The 25,103-nt window shown below is 41.5% G+C and overlaps 1 protein-coding gene across 3 annotated transcripts; it reads right to left on the reverse strand.

Moving 5' to 3' along the window:
• Nucleotides 1-541: 541 nt before the first annotated feature.
• Nucleotides 542-23,630, reverse strand: RBBP5 (RB binding protein 5, histone lysine methyltransferase complex subunit). 3 transcript variants are annotated; one of them, XM_048497582.1, is made up of 14 exons: nucleotides 23,358-23,630; nucleotides 21,122-21,147; nucleotides 20,805-20,977; nucleotides 19,671-19,811; nucleotides 18,646-18,808; nucleotides 14,428-14,537; nucleotides 13,601-13,720; nucleotides 12,755-12,908; nucleotides 12,569-12,640; nucleotides 12,046-12,163; nucleotides 10,699-10,768; nucleotides 9,297-9,526; nucleotides 6,748-6,942; nucleotides 542-2,044 (listed from the first exon to the last, which is right to left on the reverse strand). In XM_048497582.1, the coding sequence occupies exons 1-14, from the start codon at nucleotides 23,374-23,376 to the stop codon at nucleotides 2,016-2,018; spliced, it is 1,620 nt and encodes a 539-aa protein (XP_048353539.1). In that variant the 5' UTR covers nucleotides 23,377-23,630; the 3' UTR covers nucleotides 542-2,015. The 3 variants fall into 3 exon arrangements, with proteins under 3 accessions (XP_048353539.1, XP_048353541.1, XP_048353540.1); XM_048497584.1 differs by having other exon boundaries at nucleotides 6,865-6,942; nucleotides 23,358-23,628; XM_048497583.1 differs by lacking the exon at nucleotides 23,358-23,630 and adding an exon at nucleotides 21,781-21,799.
• Between the last annotated feature and the right edge of the window lie 1,473 nt (nucleotides 23,631-25,103).

A 25,103-nucleotide genomic window follows, 5' to 3' on the forward strand; every position in this document is an offset into this window, starting at 1 on the left:
GAGCGGTGCGCACGGGACTTGCTGGAGGCTAGAGCAGGCTGGCCCCTACTCAAGCGGGTGGGGTGGAGGAAGAGGGAGCCAACCAGTTTTTTCTAAACTAAAACCTCAGAATTCAGGTTAAATTGCGGAGTTGGCACTTTGTGATAAATAAGTGGGGTTTGGGTTGCAGTTTGGGCACTCAGTCTCAAAAAGGTTCGCTATCACTGCCCTACCCTGTGCCTCCTTGCATGCCCTATGTGTCTGGATAGAAGTTGTGTGAGCTTTCAGACAACTGTTTTCTGTTGAGACTTCCCCCCCACTTCAAACTTGGGTCTCTCACCAGATTTGCAGAAACATCTCTTTTGTGACTACATGGTCCCATCTGTAGATTGAATTATCCACGAATGGGGTTATACCAACCTTTAGCTATATACATTACTATACAATAACAACTATTATTAAACTTTTAATTGTCACCATTTGTTGATCAAAATATTTCTATTATGTGAGTCAAAGAGATCCCTCAAAAAACTGGTTGTATAAAAAAGGATGGATCATAGAGTTTAAGAAATAAAACATACCTCTTTATTTACAAACACAAAGGCTAACATCACAGCAGCAATTTACAAATAACTAGCAGGCAATTGTCATCTGTCCCATTTTGTACAAATTACAGGAGTATCTAAATAATTCTTAAAATATGAAAGAAAATGAAATGGAGGATCTGGTAGAAGAATGATGGATTCCATAACGCCCCCCCCCCAACACCACCCCCCTCCCCATGTAGAACAGCAACTGTTGCCCAGGCAGCCTTCAGGTCTTTGATGAACCGGCAGACTGCAGGTGGCAGGATTAGAGAAAGAATGGCTGAGGTCAGGGATATCATTAAATTTACATTAACACATGGAGGACAAAGTCACGGTTTCATGAGAGAAAGAGAGGCCTTGGGAAACAACATGCAGAAAGGAAAAGCACTAAAACCAAAGCACTTATTTGCAGCTGGAAATTAAGCATCCATTCTTCAACACTTGAACCTCTTCAGACCTTGGTAGCTCCTAATGAATACATTCTTCTGGGTTTTGTTAAATTATTTTGTAGACCTGGAGAAAAGGGCCTTTACTCTTCTATTCTGAAGTGGAAAATAATTTTCTTAAAATTATGAGATTGCTATGACCTTGTATATACATCCCAAAGTTTAGAATGACCGAGTGTATCCCACAGGAAATGTGTGCATTTCTACAGTGTGCATGAGATGCACAAACATAATGAAATTGGAAAGCCACTTGTGCTTCTGCTGCATGCCATATCCAAGGCCTTCCCTGCTCTGTCTTGATATATGGCTGCTTATCACCCTCTCCCACCCCTCAGTTCTTGCACTGAATACCTGTTACCTGCAGGCTTCTCGATCCCAAGTGTCCATTCCAAACCTGCACAAGTAGAAAGGCAACTAGGTAGGCAATCACCCTTCAAAGTTATACAAAGGGTACCTCAGCATTAACAGAACATCTATCAACTATTGCAAGCCAGAGTGGGTAATAAAATAGTGGTGCATACAATACTCTACTTCAACTAGCAACAGCGCAATAAAAATGTACTTGGGATCCACAGCAGTGGGACAGTATTTGGGGCAACAAAAATATCTGGATTAATCGTTCTCAGAATCAGAATATATAAAACAGAATGCAAGACCTCAGTTTGGCAGCTCAGTGATCTCCTTGTCCTGTGTCAGGTTTCTTTATGATTAGAAAATTCTAAACAAAAAGCAGTTCCACCAGGTTCTGTACAAACCTTCTTTCCTGAGAGTCCGCACCTTCTTTCACTGTTAGTGAGAAGAGAGGTTCAGAGGGAGCAAATTTCCCTCCTCCATAATTTTTGCATCTCTTAAAAAATCGTTCCCTGTATCCATAGGCAACACGGTTTCTTGTCCTTACCATATTAACTTAAGGTCAGTTTATTATCTGTTTGACCATCTTGATCTTACTCCACATTATGGTGGCAAGACAGGAAATAAAGGGTAGACAGGGTTGGGGATGTCTTCATAGGAGTTCTGAGATCCCACCACCGGCTGAAAAAAAAAAGATCAGGCACTGGTGACAATGTTTTCAATAAAGCTCAAGCAAGTGTTTGCATTAGCAAAAATGAGACACTATAGCAACATTGACAGTGAATCAGTGGGTACAGAGAGGCTGGGGAATTTTTTCTCCAACTGGTTATGGCTTTCATGCTCATATAGCCTTTCAGGGATTTTAATGTAAACAAATACCATAAATGGTCAAAGCCTTAAGAAATTCTGAACTGTCTCTTGAATAGAGTTTCAGGAAACTTACCTGGTTATAGCACAGGACATAAGTGCATCTGGACTGTGCATCCAGTCAGACTGTGCACCAGCACACTTGATGGCAGAGGGGCAGCTTGGGATCAGGATATCAGACAGATGAAACAGTGAGCAAGATATAATTTCAGCTCAGGGTGAATTTATAATCTGTTCTGAATAAGATTATTGTCCTAATTAGGGGGCACCACAACTGGGCATACACTTTACAGAATATGAATTATATCCGCCACTGTATTGTTGAAGGCTTTCACGGTTGAATTCAATTGGTTCTGGTGGGTTTTCCTGGCTGTGTGGCTGCGGTCTGGTAGATCTTGTTCCTAACGTTTCGCCTGCATCTGTTTCACTGGCATCTTCAGAGGTGTATCACAGAGAGTCTGTTATGCAGTGTCCAGTGAGAAGGGAATGTTTTTAGTGGGGTATATATTGTCCATGTCCCAGGGTGGGGAACCAATCAGTAAGTGTTTGGGTGGAACGTGCTATGCAAAGCTGTGGTTGACTGTATTGTATTGCAGGTGGGGTTTTTCAGTCCAGGGAATGATTCACATTTGCATCCCCTGCAGCAGCAACAGTCTTAGTGAATGCAAACCCTGTGTCTGGGTGGAGTCCACTGTCCATGAACCTAGAATGCCCTCGGCCTTTGATTCTGGTGTTTTTAATTACTGGTAGCCAGCGTTCTGACACTAAGAATGTTCACAATACATTTTCAACATAGTTCTAGTTGCGACCAGTAAAGTGGAAGGAAAAAATGCTGTTACAACTAAGACACAAATGAAAGGCTGTTTTGCATAAGGGAGTCTTGATCGGTTTTCTTACAATTGAATACGCTGAGTGAAGCTTTGTCTGCAGTTAAAGCATTGTCTAAGTCATAATCACTGTTGCTTGATCCAGGAAAATATGGACACGATGCAGCCATTTGAAACAATAACAAGCATGTTTAGAGTGATGCCTAACTAACAAATAATTCCCTCCTGGGAGGGGATCATGCTCAGAGCAAAGGCGTTCTGGGGAACTGAAAGCAATGAAGGAGAACGAGTCATAACTGTATGCCCATAGAGACCAGACAGTCAGTGTGAGGTAGTGGTTAGAGTGTCAAACTCGGATCCAGGAAACTCAGGTTCAAATCTTCACTGTGCTATAGAAGTTTGTGAATTACTGAAGCCAGTCACACACTCTCAGCTTAACCTACCTCACAGTGTTGTTGTGAGGATAACATGGTGTTGGGAATAATGTAAGCTGCATAGTATCACCACTAGGGGAAATGGTAGGGTATAAATGAAGTAAGTGAATAAATATATTTTCGAAATGGAGGCTAGGATTCAAGATGGAGCTTGAGATGCTTGCACCTAATGACAGGCCATCAACCTGGGTCATCAGATTGAACCAAAACCAAGCCTTAGGTCCTGGAACCAATAGGTTCCAATTGGGGTCTGGTTGATGTCTTGCTGGTGTGGTTTACATAGCAATCAAACTGACACCAACAGGTAAGGACACCATCAGGCCTTATATTTACAGAATTGTTCACTTGAATAGAATTGTTCACTAAATAGAAGCCTGTCATACATTTGCCAAGACTATCCCATTCTTCAGGCATCAGTTTAAGGGATGCAGTATAATTCAGTGTACTGATCAGTTCCTTCATTGATGGCTGGATCAACTTGACTATAAAAATGACATCAGGAAGAAGGCTCTCTTCCAGCACTTCAATGGCTAATCTTGTATGAGGATCTGACTGCATAACTCTGTATTGCTCTCTAATTAGATCACACAAATTTCATAGCAATTAGCATTTAAGCAAATCCAGAAAACTGAATAAAATGAGTTTGGCAGTTAGCTTGAAGAAGAAAAGAAGAAGAGTTTGGATTTATATCCCACCTTTCTCTCCTGTAAGGAGACTCAAGGTGGCTTACAAGCTCCTTTCCCCACACCTTGTGAAGTAGGTGGGGTTGAGAGAATTCTGAAGAACTGTGACTAGCCCAAGGTCACCCAGCAGGAATGTAGGAGTGCAGAAACACATCTGTTTCACTAGATAGGTCTCAGACACTCAAGATCTGCCCAGGGTCATGTATGTATGTATGATTATTAACATTGTGATTATTAACGTTATTATTATTAGCTTCATTTATAGGCTGAGTCAAAGAGGACTTCAAATATTAATAAGGTTTAATCATAGTCAATCAGCAAATGAATTACAAAATATGACAGGAGCATCTAAACAGGTCATCAAAGATTCCTAGTTAACATACATTGGGTTAACTATAAAAATATTTCTGGAAGAGTTGAAAAGGGCAAATATTAAATGTTTCCCCTCCATGGTACACAGATTTATTCTAAGAACAACTAACCCGGTCCATTCAAAAACAGGTCCCATTTTATTAAGTGGGGCTTAATTCCAGGAATGTGTTAGAACAGCAGTCTTAAAGACTTTAAGGACATGTATGGTATAATGCCATCCGATTCCTGCTGTACTTCTACAGAACAATGAAGGTTTATGTTATGTTCTTTTTTTTACAAAGGGTTCCATGATCTTGAGTACATTTACAGTAGTTTCTTTAAGAAGATGCAACATAAGATTAAAGTAGAAACACACAACACAGCAAACTGGGGTTTTTTTGGGGGGAAGGCTGTTACATCCTTTCACCATATCAATTGTAAGCAAAAATCCCAGGCACTGGTTAATACTCTAAAAGCAACATAAGCGGAGCAGAGCAGGAAGGACAATGAGCAAGGTGGGTAACAGGACCAGCAGTGAGGGGAAAGAAAGGGTTTTTAACAAATCTCAATTCTGGCAACTAAATATTCAAAGCAATAGCTACTAAGCTTCAAGGACATACAAAATTTTGCATGTGTACCACATCTGAATTCGCTTCATCATTCTGATAAATTAACTTTCTCTTGCCTCTTTGAACTATTTAAGACCATAAAAATGGAAGCAATTTTGAATTTAACAGAACAAAAGTAAAGGATGAAAAACTGGGTGTAGTCCAATCTGTATGGAATGTACAGACTCCTGTGTATCTGCATGTCCATACACACACAATACACACAGAAGAACCAGTACTGTGATCAGGACAATGGAGGAATGATTATCACTTACTAACAAGCAATATTGTTTAGTTCACTTAGGTTACGTACGACCACAGCAAACATATTATCTTAGCAACACCCTTTTCAAATGATACTTCTCAGGGTGCATCAAAGTGGGCTTTCAAAAAAAATCACAATCAGGAAGCACTACTCTGGCATTTCTTTAAAAGTGAAATTTACAGGCATGTACTCTTGTGAAGCAACATATATAATTGAAGTATAGTCTGGTTTATTTGTAAGCAGGATAACTCTGATGCAAAACAATGCCACAGTACAAAGGGAACACATCTCACAAGGGAAGAACATTTTCATGCATCAGCAGGATATAGATGTCTGGAGTAGTCCATTAATATTTAGCTGTTCTGAGATATAACAACTAGTTTCCAGCACAATTTAAATGTCTCCCGAATAAGATTTGCAATGGGGGATGATCTGCAAAATCCTTATTTAGAAGGAAAAAAACCCACTGCCAACAAAATGTCTCTCTCTCTCTCTGTCTCTGTCTGTGATCTGCAAACAATTGCATTGTTCTTTCTGTGGATTCCCTGACAAAAAAAGATCAGCCCAGTAAAGTGTCAACAGAAAGAGCGGATTTTGTTCTCAGTCCCTATGCACAGCCTCTTACTTTGCCATACACTCAGTTGAGAAAAAGTAACAGAGGGCCCTCGAGACACTACTGGAGGCTAAACCTTTCTGCAGTCCCTGACACTCAAGCCTGGCCCTGTCTTTGTAGTTCCACTCTCTTTTGCATAGCTTCATTCTGGTTTTTTATTCACAATGAACAGTGTCAAGACTCAAGAGTGTCAGGAAATGACATATATGTATTTTATATAGGTAGATGTCACAGTTACTCAGGCAAGTACGACCTACAACAGGGACATGAAGTCTCACAGAACTACAATTTGTACAAGCAATGCAACTTAACAACTACTGGGGGAACTCCGTGCTTTTATATATTCGTAATTGTGCCACAGAATCTAGCTTTTAACTTCAGTATGTACCTTGTCACTTTAAGTTTCTGTATTTGACTCAGAATACCCTTCTTCACTACCAAATTTGCATGCAGACCCAATGGAGTAAGCTATTGAGAAGAGACAACGGTTTTGTTTCTCTGTAATGTAGCAAAATTATCTTTTGAAATATTTGCCTTTCATACTTGTAGCACCAAGTAAATTCCAAAGGCTATGGTAAGGGAGGCTAAACAGGACAATTCTCAGAAGTAAAATTTTGTCCATCCTTGAGAGCAGAGTGGCTAAACACTTAGCAAGCAACTGCCATTTGAAGAACTAAAATGCTAAGACTATGCCATGTCTGAATGAAGCAAGCAGATGCTCACGCTGGGTCCTTACCTGGCAAGGGCTGTCCCAGCTCCGCCTGCACTTTGCCCTTCGCTGCTCCTTCCAGAGGTAAAGAACCTCTGTCCCCTTTGTAGAGTTTCGGTTTAAATGGAGAATCTTTCTCTTTACCTTTTGATCCTTTAGGCCTGCCTGCTTGCTTCTTCTTGGATTTACCATCTCCCTTCACACCCAGCAGCGGATGAACTTCTGTGAAAGAAGAGGGACGTTTGAAAAGTAACTTCAAATCTGTAGTTTCATATAAAACAACACAGCAAACGTACTCGTCTGTCTACTTTGTAAGTCCCTGATGCTGACACCATAACATGAGAGAGGGAAAACTCGTGATTTGCTTTTTAAAATGAGAAAAAGAAACTAGAAATGAAAACAGTAATTTCAGCCAAGCAGAATGAGCCAGTCATTATGATAAACTGAGTTCACCCGCAGTTGTTTTTTTAAAATAGAATCACAAGAATAAATGTACTGGGGTGCTGAGACCAAGGCAAAAGCTCATGAATATGCTTTAGAAGAAACGCACAACACCAAATATTACTGAACACTTATCTCACTTAACAAATGTTCCATGAAGTGATCTCAACCTGGAGGATTGTTTCTCCTTCTTAGGACTGCAGCTAGATGAACATTCCAAGATCCTGGGCAAAGCGCTAGTTAATTCCTAGCTCCAAAACAGTAAAGTGCAAGCAGGAGACCTGCAAGGATTTGCAGGGGAAAATCTCATTTTCCCTTCCCCCATTATTTCATCTTTCCTCCCCTGAAAAATCCAATAGCCTCAATCCTTTTCCTAGTTCCTTCTCTCCTTCCCATCCACTTTATCTGCCCTCCTGTCTTCACCTTTCTTTACCCCTCACTCTTCAGCAGCCTCTACCCAGGAAAACTATGGCTCAGTTGTTCAGTGTTGGGTCAGCTGCATGGTAGGGAACCAGGAGGGACCTTGAGGGACCTCATGTTCCCCTGTTACCCCTTACAACACTATTTCCTTATCATAGAGCTAGAAGGAGTCATACACTCTATTTTATGCTCACAAAAAACAACCACCTGTGACCTGTGAGGTAGGTTATGCTGACGATGTGCAACTGGCCACAAATCACCCAGCTAGCTTCCACAGCAGAGTGTTCATTTGAACCTGGGTCTCCAAGATCAAAGTCTGAAACTCAAACTACTACACCACACTGGCTTTTGTGCGGTGGCTGCTGCTGAATAGAAGCAACAAATCAGGTTTGGGTGAGTTAGGCAAGTTACATAGTCATCCACTGGATGACCAAGGGCCTTGCTGCCCCGCTGCTGTTTCTCAGGTTTGTAGAAACAGCTGTCTCGTCTGTTCATGGCTTCAGCCTTTGGATTTAAGTCCAGGTATTTAGCCATGTTGAGAAATAGATATATTGATAATGAGAACTGAGAAAACTAATTCAGAGGTTTTCATTGGTTAACCAGTATTTCAAACTGTCAGGCTTACTGGCATAAGCTGTTTGTTCCTGTGACCTCATGGCCTGCCATCTCATCCTCTCGACATGTTCCTTTATTAGATTTAAAAGCATCACGGCCACTATAAGCTCTGACAGGCAGAGGTAACTGAGTTCTAACAAGCTACTCCAGTCAGACTGTTTCCAAAACACAGCAGTGTAAGATTAATTAGACCTGCTAGAGTCATACAGGATACTGTTTAGCTGCATTCTTATGCCCATGGTAGCTATACGCTGTGTACTGTGGTAGTACCAGAGTGGTCCTCAGATACTCTTGAAAGTAGCAGCTCCATTGCAGGGAGTTTGAAATGGTAAACTCGCCACCCAACTGTAATAACCCAGTGCACAAGATAGTGAGCACAAATGCTCTACACTACTTGCAGCAGAATAAAATAACAAAATAGGCTGTACCACATCAATTTGAAGGTGGGGAGAGACACAGTTATAATGGCTTTCTGTATAAAAACTACCTGCAGATTTAAAAAATGAGCGTCTCAGGGTGAAAGGATCTACCCTAGCTCTTCACATGGATTAGTTTTCCACATACAGAGAATTAGTAATGTAGAGGAAGTTCAAAAAAATGACTGTTCCCCCATCTCCCAAAATCTGAATTGGTAGGATCCATTCTATCCACTCCAGCACCTCATTTTGCAGCATGCGTAGACCAGGTTTTATGTTTGTGAAAATCTGTGTATGGGATTCATTAAAATCCTACATAAAAATCACTTTTGCATAGCAATTACATTGAGTGAAGGTGTCCCAAACCTAGTATTATTTTACTACAAGGAAAGGTAGGCAGCAGAAATATAGATGGCATATTTATAATACAACCATTTTTAACTGTAAGACTAGCTGTTCCCACAGTATAGCAATAAAGACACTATTATGTTGCTATTTAGAAATCAATCACTCCTCTCCAAAGAAACGTATAGCCATGCTTGGTGAGAACTAGCAGTTGAAGTGCACTGCGGTCACAAGCAACATTTATAAATATCAAACAGAACTAGCACACCTGCCCATTTTTCAGTCACAAAGATGCCACGTGATCCTAGTGTGAGCAAAAGGATGGCAGTTCCCACTCACCATCATTAGGTACTCCCTGGAGTTCTATATTTGTTGTTTTGGGTTTCTTCTTTGGTGGCTGAGGCCCATCAGATATTGACTGCCTCTTCTTTTCAGAGCCTATCCCTTCATCGGGTATAGCAGTCTGTACCGCATCTGGTGGAGGGCCATAGGGGTTTTCTTCTGGGTCTTCCACTTCAGGAGCAATAGGCAAATACAACAAAGCTTTGGAGTCTTCCAGTTCTTCATCGCTGGAAGAGAAGGAATATTTTCTCCCATGAATCACGGGCAATGCGTTCTATAAACTTTCTCCATTAATCTCTTCTTTAGTTCTTACCTCAGTTTGAGAAAGTGTTATCACAACCACAGAAATTAGCCTCAGTGGCACATAGTACAAGGCCATTACTTCCATTATATAGATGGAAATCCAGGCTCACCACCCTGTGTGCATTCACAGAGAGCTAAAGACAATCACAGCTCCCTGATAAATACCCTAATGAATTGTCATTTTTTGTGTTTGATGTGGTCAATGGTTACCCAGCATAAAAATAAACATGCTCTACCAACAACAAAGATGACTGAAAAAGAAACTGGAAGTTTTGTGAAGAAAAGAGACAGCTACAGATTGGAACAACACGGCATATATCTATTAAACCCTCAGATGGAGGGTTTGGAGGAAGAGATACCAAAATACATTAAATAAAAAAGTCTGCGAAGAATAATTTACAAACAATTCAAGAACAATCAGTTCTGAGAAACTAAAAAGAGAGGTAGTATGGAACAGAATTACAGTGAATCCTAAGCAGCTATACCTCTCTAGGTTCATTAACTTAGAAAGGTGAAACTCTGCTAAGGATTGCACTGTCATGGTTTAATCTTCCACAGTATCCCTTGCTATATATTTTGGACCATTGCAAAGGCCTTGTAATTTAGAAAACTCATCTTACAAAAACCAGAAATCAGATACAGAGTACTGGTTTAAGGAGAGAATGCTTACCAGACAGGTATCACAAGGATACAGGTACGTTAGGGCTATAAAATTTAGTGGACAAGACAGATATTTAACATGTTATGATTCAATATGTTTTAAATATGTCCTTAACTAATTGATCACCCTATTGGTAAAAGTTTTTTTTTCACGCAGGTATGTAGAAAATGCATTGGTGACTGGCATCACAAATAGGCATCCCTCCTTTTTCATCACTCAGAAAGGATTGCCTCTTCTAAATACTTGCCTATTATCATGTGTATTCATTATCAGAATGACTACTTATTCACGTGTTAAAGTATGTACAAATCTAGTTAATGAATTGATTAAAAGTCAACCAAAATTTCTTTGCCAGAGTTTAAAAAAACAGTGTAAAGGTATTTTCATGATTAGAAAATGTTTATCCTTTTAACATCTTCCCATCATCACGTTTACCTGCTACAGAAAGCAGCAATGGGATCTACGCTAGTTACATCCACTTCTTCATCCTCCGCTGCATCAGCACCTGACAAGGAGAGAATGTTTAAATCTCAATTTAGGGGGAACAGAAGCATCCCCTTGGCAAGCTAGTGCCTGAACAGTAAACATGAATGAGTTCCAACACGTATAACTAAATGGATAAGGATATCTCCTATCTAGCAGGTCAGAATCTGCATGCTGCAGTTATAACTTCAAGCTATCTGTGCTGTGAGAAAGCCAAATCAGAGATGACACAAGAGATCCCAACATCTTTTTGATTTAAAAAAACAAAAAACAAATTCAGGATACTCCAAATGGGACTGAGTTGCTATTGTAGAACAGGCAACATAGAAATATCTGTCTCCTTCCCCTGCACATTTTAGTAATGGAAAGGTTTATTTTATTCATGTTAATTATCACCAAGACTCAACAGATTGCAGACTATAAAAATAATACCATCTGACATCTGACGAACAATATAAGAAGACCAGGGTTACAGAATTAAAAAAACAGTGCAATGAAGAAACTAAGCTATACCACAGACAATGCAGATGGTGGATTCCAAAGGCAGAAGACAATGCAATCAAATCAAGATACTATCTACAATAAACACTGCAGTAAACTAGTCACATTCCATTATAAAAGTGTCCCCTGAAAGGTTCCACTCTGCTACAGTTCTAGTCTATTTACCCAAACACCCTCCTGAACATTTTTTATTGTGTACTCTACAGAAAGATCGGTACAAGAACCTTCCTGACCTCACGCAGACTAGAGAATGCATGAGAACGGGCACTTGTTCATCTTCTCCAACTGCAGGACGGCACCGTCAGAATATTCTATTCAGACATTCTGCTTCCCCCAGCACCTGTGGCTTGATTCAATCCAGAGTGCGTGTGCACGCACCCCCTCCCCATTTTTATATAATTTTTTGGGAAATCTATTAATTGAGTCCCACATCACAAACTCATTCAGAGAACTCCAACACCTGACTGTTCTGATGTAAAGGGATCCTGAAGTATTACAATTAGGCTGAAAGAGTGTTAGTGGGCCAATGTTACCCAGCATCTTACATAGTAGACTAGGTAGATTCAAACTTAGGTCTCCCATATCCCAGTTTGACAATCTAAGCATTCTCATATGATGTTTAACTGCTGCACGGTTTCACTGTATGATTGAAATGTTGTAATGTGTATTTTATTATGTTCTGAGCAAAAGGAAGGGCACAATACAAACAAATTAATCTGCTCATCTCATACATTACATGATGTGAATTTTCATTTGTGCACACAAACGTCTCTTTTAGATATTTATTTTAGAGATTACCTGTCTGTTCTGGTTCACTCTTATCTTCATCTTCTATGTCAAACTCAGATTCTCGCTCTTCATATTCTACATTTTCGTCCAGCTCCTTAAAATCAGGTGCAAAGGCACTCCAGTTTTCCTAAACCACAAATTCAAAGAGCATTATATGAACTACACAACACCAAGACAGTCATATCCTAGCTCTGCACTGAAGCTCTCCAATCACATGCAAAATCACAGGACTAGCCCTTCTGTGAAATTCTGAATCACAAGACCTGATAAATAAGCAGACCCATTGGCTGTGTTGTATAACTTTGCATTTGAGTTCTCTTTCAAAACCACAAATGTAAAAATACTGAAAAGGATGAAAGAGTCTCATAACTATCCTGCTGGCTATTAGCAGTGCTTTATCTTTAGAAGGATACTGCTGCTTCTGTGAAAAGCTAACTGAAGAGTGCTGATTCAGAATAATAAAAAAGGAAGCCACTCAAAGAAATGGAAAAAAATTTAAATGGTAAGAAAATGTATCAATATTACTACCTACCACTTGATTTTGAGCCCAAATGGATACCACACCACTAGAAATGGAAGCGATGATAGGCCGGACAGGATGCCACTAGAAGATACAGAGTAAATGGAGTGAGGCAGAAGAAACGTGATTTAAAAGTCGATTAAGCTAACTGGTATTAACCAAATTAATCCACTGAGTACAGGTGAAGGAAACACTCACTGCTACATCCAGCAACAGCTCCCCTCTGGTGCCATGAAGGATTTTCACTAGGTTTCCAATGCTCTTCTCCCAGATGTATAAAGCATGCTGACGTGCTGACCCTGCGACAATATATTCCCCATCACCAGAGAAACAGCACTTCTTCCAAGGTGTCCTGCAGATAAAGAAATTCACAGAATCTCAGCTTGTTACATTGTACACTAACGAGAAGTAAGGGTTTCCAGGTAAGGTCTAAAGGTGGCAATTGTCTAAAGATGCTTTAGGTGTAAGTGAAAGCCCAGTATTCTGAAACAACAAAGAGCAATTTACGCAATTTGAATTACTCAACTAGGTTACTAAGATCTATTTTCTTAATCTGCAAACTTGCAGACACTTTTCATAATCTGCCGATAATATCTGCCTTTCTGTTACTTTTTTGCAGACTTGGTGTCAATTTCCTTATGTTACTGGCCAGTATAGAAAAGTATGAGAACAGAAAAAATGGATCAGCAAGGGAAAAGGATGGAGACAAAACAGAGAGAAGAGGCTAGTAACTGTGCTAAGTGGAGAAGTTTCCCCATCAAAGTAATGTCTGAACAGTTTCAGAATTGTCTGCAAGGGTAGGTTTGGAAAGCCAGGAAACCATTTCAACTCTATGATCATTCTGGAGTCCACTCCTTTGGAGTGAAATGTTAGGTTTTGGAGGCAAAAGGCTTATAGGGCTTTTTGGTTTGTTCTTCAAGGTTTGAAAAGTAACAATTTACTTCAGATGACCTACTGAGAGGATTCTATTTTATAGCGAACTTGGAACACAGCAAAGCAAAACATGCCACTCTCACCACAGGTTCTTCCTTCCCTGTTCCTTACCTGTTCACTAAGTCCTGAAGTTTCTGCATTGGCTCTGGCTCTCCATCTCTACCACAAGTCAAGATTTCCCGGCCATCATACACTCTAATTATTCGATCAGCTGTATTTATTAGGAAGCAACTGAGAAATAGAAAAGAGACGTACAATCTTGTAACAATATCATCAAAAGAGCAAACCTGAGACACTTTAATATGTTACATGAGCAACAGAAAACAACAACAACAAAGACTGGAATCAAACATTTTCTTCCTCCAAACAGTAATGCTTCAGGTCATAATACTAACTACTTTTGAAAGACCTTTTCTTTTAAAAAGCTGTTTCCTGCAAAACATTGAGGCTGCTGTTTGAGAAACCTTGAGGACACAGGCCCTTGGATTTCTGATAGGGTATGTAAGTCTCCTTATCTCTCACCATTATAATAAAGTCATTTCTCAAATCAGTTAGGCTTAAGACATTAATGTTCCACTCTGCATTGTTCCAAGAACTTAGTGGTTTTCTAAGCTCTTGTGCAAACAACAGATATTAAAATTCATAATCCTTTTCTGAAGAGTCTGAATACTGCACCTGACTTAAATCAACAAATGTGGTGCAAGAGTAACATTCCAGCACAATCCTAACATAAACACATTCTATTCCAAGGACCAAAAGCAGAATGGTAATTTTAAAACAAATCCCATCTGTAAAAATAAGCAGTTAGTAATTCCAGGGACCACAACTATTTGTGTTCTAATTGCCTTCAATGCCAATCAAGGAATCAAAAGAATTGGGAAAACTCACTGAAAAGGAGGGAAAAATTATATTTCTGCTCTCAATGTTCTTCAACTCACCTTCCTTTCCGAGCAAATTCAATGGATTTAATAGCTGTTGTGTTGCTTGTGCCTGTCGTTACTCTGAAAGACGCAACAAGATCCTGGGTGTCTGTCTTCAACACCAAAATCTAAAGTGAAAGAAAGAAAGAAAGAAAGAAAGAAAGAAAGAAAGAAAGAAAGAAAGAAAGAAAGAAAGAAAGAAAGAAAGAAAGAAAGAAAGAAAGAAAGAAAGAAAGAAATCAAAATCCTGTGCTGAGAATTGGTGAGGAAAAGCACTGAAAGGCTGTACAGATGTCAAATGTGTCACTGCCAATAATTTATGAGACACTGAACTAGGGACATAACCAACTCTATCTCCACTTGTCCCTCTCTCACATCTATTAAAAATGCTTAGTGATGACACTGAGAATTTGTAAAGTCTGACTCAAGCAGATATGAAACTAGAAGAGAAAGGAAATGGTTTTTAAAATATCTCAGTTTCTGTGCAATTAACTTCATGCATTCATACACGAAATTATATTTCCCCAACATCGCATGTTGACCTTTTTCATATCACTGAACACCTGCCCTATATCGTTTGTTTGTTTAATTTAGGATATTTCTACCCCACCTCTTTAGAATCCAGCTCAAGGAAGCTTAAAATCACCACAGTATAAAAAGCAAGCTGTTAGACTAAGCAACATAAAAACTACCCATAAAAGAAACAGACCATTAAAAAGCTGGTAAGATAAACCCTCTAAGTAAAAGCCTGGGCAAAAAGATGAGTTTCAGCCTGGTTCCTAAAAGACAGTAAGTAAGCACCAAGTGAGTCTCAAAGGGAAGAGTGTCCCACAGGTGGGGTGCCACCACAGAAAACACCTAGTCCTTCGTCATCCCCCTCCTCACCTCTGAAGGCAGGACACCCAGAGAAGTAACTGAAAGAGAGATCATAACTGATGGACTGGACAGTCTGGAAGGAAACAGTCCTGAATTGCTATGGACACCATTTTATTTTCTGAATTTTCTCAAAGAATATTTTAGATCTTGTGTACCCATTTTTCTATAGACTAGCAGAAAAGCCCATTTTAAATTAAAATAAAATGGGTTCTAGATATGAGGTGGGGGAGGGCCGGCAGGGGACTGATCAGGCTGGTGGGAGGCTGCTGTTTTTCCTTCCTTCCTGCCCGCCTTCTCCCCTGCCCTGTTGCTTCTCTCTCTCCCCTGCCCAACTTACCTTTGCCTTCTGCTGCTGGGTAAGTCTTTGCCTTGGTCTTTGAGGTAGGGGGAGGGTGAAAGAATGGGGAGGGAGGTGGGGCGCCCATGCCCCACCAGGCCGGCTTGGTCTTGGGGGGGGGAGGGAGAGGGTATGTTGGGCAGTGGGGAGGTTTGGGATGGGTCAGAGGGGCAGCTTGCTGTTTAGGAGGAGGGTGGAATGGAGTGGCTTAGGGTGGGGGAAGGGTGAAATTGTGAGACTTGGGGCGGGGGAGGGTGGAATAGGGATGCTTCGGAGGGGATGGATGGAATGGGGAAGCCTGGGCTGGGCTGGGCTGGGCTAGGAGAGGGTGGGCAAGTGAGTGGGGAAGCTTGAGCTGGGCCGGCGAGGCAGCTGACAGCAGCCCAGCACTAACCTGCTGGCCCAGCTTTGGGCGCTGGGAAGGTAGTTGAAATGTAAGGGACTCAAGTCTAATAGGTGTGCAGGACTGACTTCTGTGTGCCCATTGGTTGGAAGTGAGTCACTGATTCATTCCAACTTTTACTCAATTATGTATTAGGTTTTCTCTGAAGTTGGAAGGGATTTTGTTAGAATCATATTATCTAGGATCAATCCAGATGCTGAGAATAGTAAATCAATGTTTCGAGCATTTCAGAGCAGAAAAATCTTCAATGTATTGTCGAAGGCTTTCACAGCCAGAATTACTGGGGTGCTGTGTGGTTTCCGGGCTGTATGGCCGTGTTCTAGCAGCATTCTCTCCTGAGAATGCTGCTAGAACATATTCTCTAACTTCAAATGCTTCCATAATCTTCCTTTTTATCCATTTAAAAGCAATACGTGCATGCTTCTTTGTAAGCTTATACAACCAAGGAAATCCTTTGCACCTAACTTGGCCTAGGTACAAAGCTGGATCCTGCAGAAACCATCCACACGTATAAGGGGCAAAATGTAGCAGCCACTTCAATCCACCCTTATGCTGCTCCTGCCCCCACCCAGTCCTGAGAGATCAGCATCTTAGGTGGAGGTATTTCAGGATACAGCAGGAAGGGAAAGGAAGGAAAATCTCGCTTTCCTGTGCAGGTTTTACACAGGACCAAACCCAGACTGTGGAACCTGTTCCCATTTTATTTTATTTTTTTCATGCTTTAATAAAGAATTAATAAAGAATTACCGCTATGAAGCAGTAGCTGCAAGTGCAACTGCCAAAACTGGCACAGTGCAATTCCATGGGAAATGGCAGCATACAGGTCTGCTGAACCAAAGCAAGTCGATCACTGCAGTTGTTGAAGGGTCCTTGAGATTCTGCTACCACATGCACGTGCACACACACTTTATAGACTTGATAAGCTTACTGCAATCTTATTACTTGCACAGTGTAGTGCTGACCTCTTCACAATCTTCTTATTACTTGCACATTCACCAAGTGATACAGGATGAATAATGTAATATTTGAAACTTATTTATATGTCTGTAGACCTTATGTGGATGTGAACCAGGGAGGTGCAGCTAACTGTAGGCTCCTGCTGTGTGTACACAATATACCCTGCACGTCTATGGACATATAATTTTATCTTCAAACAACAGGATGCTCACTCACCTTGTGACGTGTGGTGAACACACTAATAATAGGTCTTCTATACAAAGGGTTATGCAACCTCAAGTAAGAGCATTTTTAGAACTGATGCAATCTCAATTGGTCTCAATTGAATCCCCACTCCATTAAGTAAATCTGATCAAAATCATCACACTACTGTAATGATTATCAAATGAATACAATGGAGAACAAAGAACACTATAAGATCTGTAATATAATGTTACTGATTCACCCAGGGAAAGCAAAGCATTTGTTTTTAAAAGGTTTGTAACACTGTAACAGCTGACCCTAGACATGTTTACTCTGAAACATCTATGTATGAAAGTATCGCTAGAACTGCAGCCTAAAATTTAGTTTAGAAATGATTATAGAAGTAGTAATTTGAAGGAGGGCACCTGCAAGAATCTCATGGTGAAATTCACGCACTACTACCAGGAAGGAAAGAGTAGGGCAGCTGGGAGAAGTAGGCGCTGAGTGCTGGCAGTGTTTGGGCTGGGAGAGAGCCCAGGATCCACAGGTGCCACCGTAGCCCAAATACTGCCAGTACTCCAAGATTAATGGAGGAACAGCATGTGCAGTGGTTAGAGCATTGAACCATGCTCTGGGAGACCCAGGTCTGTCATGGAAACTTGCTGACTGACCTTGAGCCTGTCACATTGTCTCAGCCTAACCTCCCTCACAGAGCTGTCATGAGGATAACATGAAAAAGAGGAGAATGTTATAAGTCACTTTGAATTTTTATTTGGCAGCAAAGTGGGGTCTAAGTTAAGTAAATTAATCTGTAATACTGGATGGGGTGGCTGCCATAGACATCCAGCCCCCCTCCTAGCCTGCTAGCACTCAGCAACTGCTCTTTCCAGCCACCCTTTTCCTTACCTTCCCACAGCTAGGAGGAGGAAGCAGTGAATAGGAGTAGCTGGATGAAGGTGAAGACTGTGGTGGCAGCTAAAGCCCCACTGATATTCTACACTGGACTTTCCTGGCTTTCCTCCTCTTTCCCTCCAAGGTAAGAAGGAAGGTGAGGATGTGGCAGGAGGGTGAGGTTGGGGGAGACTGAGGGAAGCAAATAGTCAACAGCCGCCCAAACTCTGCCAGCTCTCCCTTTCCCTGATTGCTTCTGTCTTTTCCCTTAAGTCAGGATTCTGTCCTCAATTCCAAAAATTGCTGTTAAGCATTCATGATGATTCTTTTTAATTTCAGGATTTTTAAATCCCTTCCATTTTCCCCCAGTGTTTAGATTTTTCTGTAAACCTGAGTTTTTCCTCAAGTTCACAGAAAAATCTCTCTCCTTGGTGTAAATTTCTAATTTCTGGATTTAACAACCCACATCTAGGACAATATTAGTTATAATATATATAATGGCCCTATTAAAATATAGTTTTTAAAGAGAAATCATAAATATGTCAGCTACATAGACCACCCACTAAAGACAAACTCAGTCACGTCTTACCTTCCCTTTGGCATTCCCTGTATAAATATATTCCCCACGCCGGTCAAAAGAAGCCACTACATTTAGATCAGAATCATCATCCACTGGAAGAATGACGTGTTTTGAGTCAGATAATGTTAGCATGACTGGGGCAGACTTCATGGGACATACCAATACTTTGTTCCTATAAAAACAGAATTCAGAAGAAACAAAGAAAATCTTGAATACTGTGCTTTTCTTACGTGGTCTCCATAATATTCAGAATAATAAAATACCCTATTGCATTCTGGGTTAGGATTAGACAATGGATTGGTGCAAAAGCCAACATACAAAGATCTCTATTCTTTCCCATTAAACATTTTGACTATCTTTTGCTTAACAATAAGATCTGATGCTTGTTTACCAAAAAACACAGCCTGGAATGGAGTACAGGGATTGGATGAAAAAGGAACCTGTATGTGCTCGGACAGTGGACAATGAAATATCAGAAGAGGGGCAGATTTTCATCCAAACATATACAGGCAACAGAGTTCAGCTTTTCTTCAAATATCTACATCTTGAATTGTTTCAAATTCAGCCTGCTTAGTTTCTTTCACTTCTCAAACCCTGTTTTATAACTGACCCTGGGTGCTAAATTACTGAAATTTAAATCTTAGCATCATCCTATCGATTAAAGTCAACTCAATTCTAATTATTTCTCTGGTAGCTAAATAAAAGCTAAATAGCATTAGCAAAAACACAGGAGTCCAAAAGTTCACTAGAAGTCTTTTCAGAAGGCTGAAATGACATCACTGAACAGCACTCTGCATATAATCATAGGATAGTTGCTGGTTTATCACATTACTCTTCTGTATTTTCCTCCCTCACCCCCACCCCCACCCCATTCCACAGGAAAACGAGCTAATTCAAACTGTAACATTCAGTCTAAAATGCACAATAAAAACCTGCATTGGATAATACCAGCTCTAAAATGATACTGTAATACTCAAAAAACCATTCAGATGTCCAAAACTGCTGTAAGAATTGTTTTGGTCAATATTACTCACTGATCTCGGGGGTGGTACTGGACCTTCAGGATAGGAGATGGAAACCGAAACCTCTGGTCACAATCACCAGTCAGTACATCCCACTGAGATACCATATTATCAGTTGATGCACTCACCAATTTGTGGCCATCCCGACTCCAACTAAAAAAGAAAGGTCAAGCAGAGAGTTCACTTTTGCAATACACTCATAAAGCTCCCCACACATAACTATTTTAAATGGTCAGAGCTCCCATTAAAATGTCAGGATGCAGATTTCTACAGCTCCAATCCTGTATACATAGAAGAATACCCTGTTTCCCACCCGAGTTTCAGATCATAGTTGGGGAATGGACATAATGGAACAGCACACAACAAACAAATACAACAAATACAAAACCTTTAATGGCATATAAAGAGTGGTAAAATACAGATTATGTTAAAACCAATTGACTAAAATTTACACAAAGGTTTCACTCTTGATCCAAGTGCCTTTGTTAAAAACCTGGCAACTGATTCAGTAGTGTGGGGATGATGGTCACTAAGCAGGTGTGAAACTATTTCCTTGTCTGATCTCACTGAAAATTTCTTCAAGATGCCCTCGAGAAAAAGCAACCGATAGACTGCCAAATCTTTGCAATGAAGGAGCACGTGTTCAGTTGTTTCGGGTAGGCCCGCTGCACAGGAACAAGTCCTGTTCTCCTGTGGGATGCCATGATATCTGCCTCTTGTTTGGGCAGTCGGTAACACATTTAGCCGAGCAAGCATAAAATATCTGCGGAGATGTGGATTGATTAAATTACTCATATATTTAGCCATAAAACCCGGCAATGGTGGTGAAATGCCATAAAATGTGGGAGAACAAGTTCTGCAGGCTCCAGCTGTGAGAAGCTGCCCTTCAATGTCAAGAGTACGTTGTTTCAAAACTCCGAAAGCCTGTCTTTCGTCCATCAGTAGGATGGAACAGCACACTTTAATGCACATCAAGTGAAACGATCTCAGGCAGCAGTGAAAGATCTTCCTCACCCGGACAGCATATGCCAATCAGACTGGATACCTAGCTAGTGGGACCAATGGCTTAACTCAATATAACACAGTGCATTTTTGCCCATAGACAGGCATGCTAAGTATAAATTATAATCAATCTGTGTTCCTTACCATAATGAACAGACTGGATGGATATGGGCGCTTATGATTTTAGCAATGCCTCTAGTCAAGAAGTCCCAGATGACAATTCGGCCATCATTACATCCCACTGCTAGAAGAGTACCCCACCTGTTAAAAGTACAGGTGAGGGCCATACTAATACAGTCCAGTGTTCCATCAGCTTCCTGAAAACAAAGGAAGATATAGGAAGAATTGCTGAATGACCAGTTCAGTTCATCCCTGCGAAATGTTTTAAATAAAGCACAAACAGCACACATAAACTCAAGGTACAATGTTTACAGAATATAAGATATATAAAATACAATTACCTCTGGATAGTTCTGCCCGAAGGATTCTGTAAATAAAAGCAGAAACAAAAAAAATGAATAGTTGTACAATGTCACTTTCTTTGTGCCACAAAATATCTCAATAACAAAGCCTGATTCGAAGTGAAAAAGTATATGCACATACTGCATATGGAGGGGGGGAGGGGAACTCCAGAGTGTGAAGAAAAATCTAACAATATGCAGTCAATATTCTCAACTGGCATGATGGCAGAAAAATATATATAGGTAACTAACAAAATATTGATTAGAATTTCCTGAACAGCACAATGTAGGAAAAACAGAAACAAAGTCACAGCAAAACTCATTAGAAGTAATACTGCAAATCCCAAAACATTACTAAGACCAGCTTTCTCCTTGAGAACCACATCCATGTCACCTCTGTGTAACAGGGTCATGGACATCAGAAAGGGAGGACCATAATTAGTGGTACAGTTATCTTCTGTATATGCAGAATGTCCTAAAGGGTAACATAGCAGGCAATGTGAAAAATTTCTACCCAAGGCCATGGACAGCTGCTGTCGGAGTAGACCAGGGGTCATGAGTAGACCAATTGGCCATGCTGGTAGGGGCTGATGGGAATTGTAGTTCCTGAACATCTGGAGAGCCGCAGGTTCCCTACCCCTGGAGTAGACAATACTGACCTTGACTGACCAATGGCCTGACCCTGTATAAGACAGCTCCATGTGTTCAAGGGTTCTTTCCTCTCCCAACATACATGATCTTTGGCCTCCATCCTGCAAGGGCATTAGTGTTTGCCACACTAAGATACTTCCACTAAATTGAAGGGACGCTATTTCTAATCTGAATGACATGGGAAGTTAGATAGGTGACCATATGAAATAGTGCCTCCACTATATCCAGTGTGGGCCTCTGAAACACACTTGATTATTTGGGGAAAGACTTAAGGTCTTGCTTAAAAGAGTTTACTCATCTATTTATGGTTTGGTTTTTGTTTTGTTTGTTTTTTTACCATACCTTTCCTTTGAGGCATCTTATAATCAAATAAAGGATAAGAATAGGCAACAGTGTTTTTAGGATACGGGCATTAATTAACCTGTATTTCACGAAGTATTATGATTACCATTTTTATTTATTGAAAGCAATCTAAATCTTGTACATAGAAAAAGGTAGCAAAAATGAAAAGAAAAATACAGCCACCCCCACCCCAGGGAGAACTGGGAGACTACACCTGAAACTATATGGCCATGCTCCTAGCAGTAAGACTCACTGAATAACATGGGACTTACTTTGGAGCAGCCCTGCTTATGAATGCTAAGTTTTGGTCACATTCAGGAACCAATCAGTTGGCATATCTGAAAGAGACTTCCTGCTATGTCAAACAGGGTAGGCTTTGCGATTTTTTGCTATATACAGATCACTTGCTAAGGGTGCTCACAGCCGGTTGCTCAGTAAGCATCTTACCACCTTACAAACTGATATGTGACTGGCTGTTGTGGGCTTTCCGGGCTGTGCGGCTGTGGTGTGGTAGATCACAGTGGACAGTGTGTAGCACACTTCTCTCTATGATACACCTCTGAAGATGCCAGCCACAGATGCAGGCGAAACGTTAGGAACAAAATCTACCAGACCATGGCTACGCAGCCTGTAAAGCCCACAACAACCAGTTGAGTCCGGCCGTGAAAGCCTTTGATAATACATAGATATGTGACTATTCAGAAGATGGATGGTCTTTCCTTTTGCATGCAAAGGTTCTAGGTAATTTTACTCCTCCCAGCAGTAAGAGTAAAATACATTTAGCTTCTGAATACTATAAGACTGCAAGGTGGCCATGGCAAAAAGGCTAAAGATGTCAAGTCTATTTAACCCAACCAAAGAGCGGGGAGAATTGCTATGGCCCTTGGCCATGGTTGCCAATCCTTGGTAGCCGCTGAAGAAGTTGAACAGGTTGCAGAGGCCCACAATTTGCATCCCAGGACCCCACAGGATACTAAAAGCATCGCTTCCGTGTGAATCATGATGGCTGTAGGCGACCCTCCAAAGAGGAACTTTGCAGAGGAGCCCCTCCGGCTCCTCTAAAAGAGGACGAGTGTCACCACTCTAGGACATCTCCCCGGCTACGCCTCCTCCCGTGTTGGCTTCGCACGCCCACCACCTGCCACCTCTCCCGCCAACCCTGACCACCACCACCACCGCCCACGAGCCCCCCACTCTGCTAAGCACTGAGATGCCAGCCCTGAAGCGGCACAAACTAACGCACCGAGCAGCTCCAGGTTCATCTTGGTCACTCTCTCTGCGGAGGCAAGCACCAAGGACCACTCTGGCGAACAGAGGGTGGTGAGAAACGAGGAAATTGCCAGCTATTTCATCAGGCACCGCATTCGTTACCCCTTTGGTGTTAGGACCTCTGGGTCCTTGATTGCGGTCCCGCTCCTCAACCAAGGACCCACGGGTCCTCACGTCAAAGGGGTAGCAAGCGCTCTGCCTGATGAAATATCTGGCATTTTCCTTATTTCTCACCAGCCTCTGTTCGCCAGAGTGGTCCGTGCCCTCGCAGTTTCCGAAAGAAAATCCAGGAAGCTTTCTGAGTCACGGTAAAAACAGGCAGCGCTATAGATACCCTTTCCTCTCCCTGCCCTGATTAAAGATCGGCGAGTTGAAACAAGGACATGTGCGAGGAACGTTCCGGGATAGATGGTGGCTGTGGGGTAAAGGAGTTGTTGGGCAGACACGAAAATGGTTTGAGAGGGATAGTCACAGTAGCAACGAAGAAGACAGTAAGAAGGGGAAAGTACTGCATGAAGGGACCCACTGCGTGATATTACGACGGACCCAGGACACTGGAATTGCCGTTTCTAGAGCTACAAAGCCCTGTTTTCCCTGAGATCAGCCTTTTGTTTGTGTTCAGTGCCGTCAAGTCGCTTCCTGCTCTTGGCAATCGTATGAATGTATCCCTATTCTCCAAAACGACTGATCATTAACATCCTTACGTCTTTCAAACTGAGGGCTGTGATTTTAATCCATCCCAGCTAGAAGTACAAAGCGTCACATATACTGACCATCTCATTGTCATTTGTTGTCCCGTTTGGCATCATTCGTACACTCACAAAGCCAGTGGAGATAGACTTAAACCACTTCAGGAAGGTGCTTGAACTCAGGTTTGGCAAGGTTCTGTTGTGGAGAGAGGATATTGAGGAGGATATTGATTGAGGATGTTGAGGAGAAAGGATTTGAGAGAAAGCCACCAATCATGCGTCTGTAGCACTTGTATCCGTTGCTGCTGCAAGGATGGCGGACTCAAAATAACTTCAATTTCCGTTTGATTGTTCGTTTTCTCTTTTTATTCTTTTTCTCCTTTTTAAATAAGAATTGATTCATTTATTAGTATTATCATTTGTTTCTGTACTTGAGATTTTGTTTACTTGACAGTGTATTTTAAAGTTTCTCTTTCTTAAATAAATATTTTTTTTAAAAAAGAGGACAATGTTGTTCATTCCCGAAGAGTACAATAAGTGTGGGTGGGGTGTGAGGAAGTGAGGGGTGGCATGCAAGGGAAGGGAGGGGAGGGGGCCAGCATCTGGGCATGACCAACCCACCCTAGCAGAGTGGAGGGGAGGGGTGGCAGCATCTGGAAATAGCCCACCCACCCTAGCGGGGGGAGGGGAAGGAGATGTGGTATGCAAGGGAGGGGAGAGAGTAAGGGGTGGCTTGCAAGGGAAAGGAGGGAAGGGGGCTGGCATCTGAACATGGTCCACCCACCCTAGTGGAGGGAGAGGAGGAGGAGAGGTGGCATGCAAGGGAGAGGAGGGAGGGGGTCCGGCATCTGGACATGGCCCACCCACCCTAGTGGAGGGAGGGGGAAGGAGGGAGGGGAGGGAAGGGGCAACAAGAAACAAGATAGCACCTGTCAGAAGAGGCTGTGCTTGCAGGGAGGGAGTGAGAGAGGGGAGGGGATGGAAGCCCTTCCTAGAGTACTCTAAAGCAAATTGTGTAACCCTGTAGCCGA

This window comes from Sphaerodactylus townsendi, linkage group LG05 (genome assembly GCF_021028975.2).
Source record: "Sphaerodactylus townsendi isolate TG3544 linkage group LG05, MPM_Stown_v2.3, whole genome shotgun sequence".
Taxonomy (NCBI): domain Eukaryota; kingdom Metazoa; phylum Chordata; class Lepidosauria; order Squamata; family Sphaerodactylidae; genus Sphaerodactylus; species Sphaerodactylus townsendi.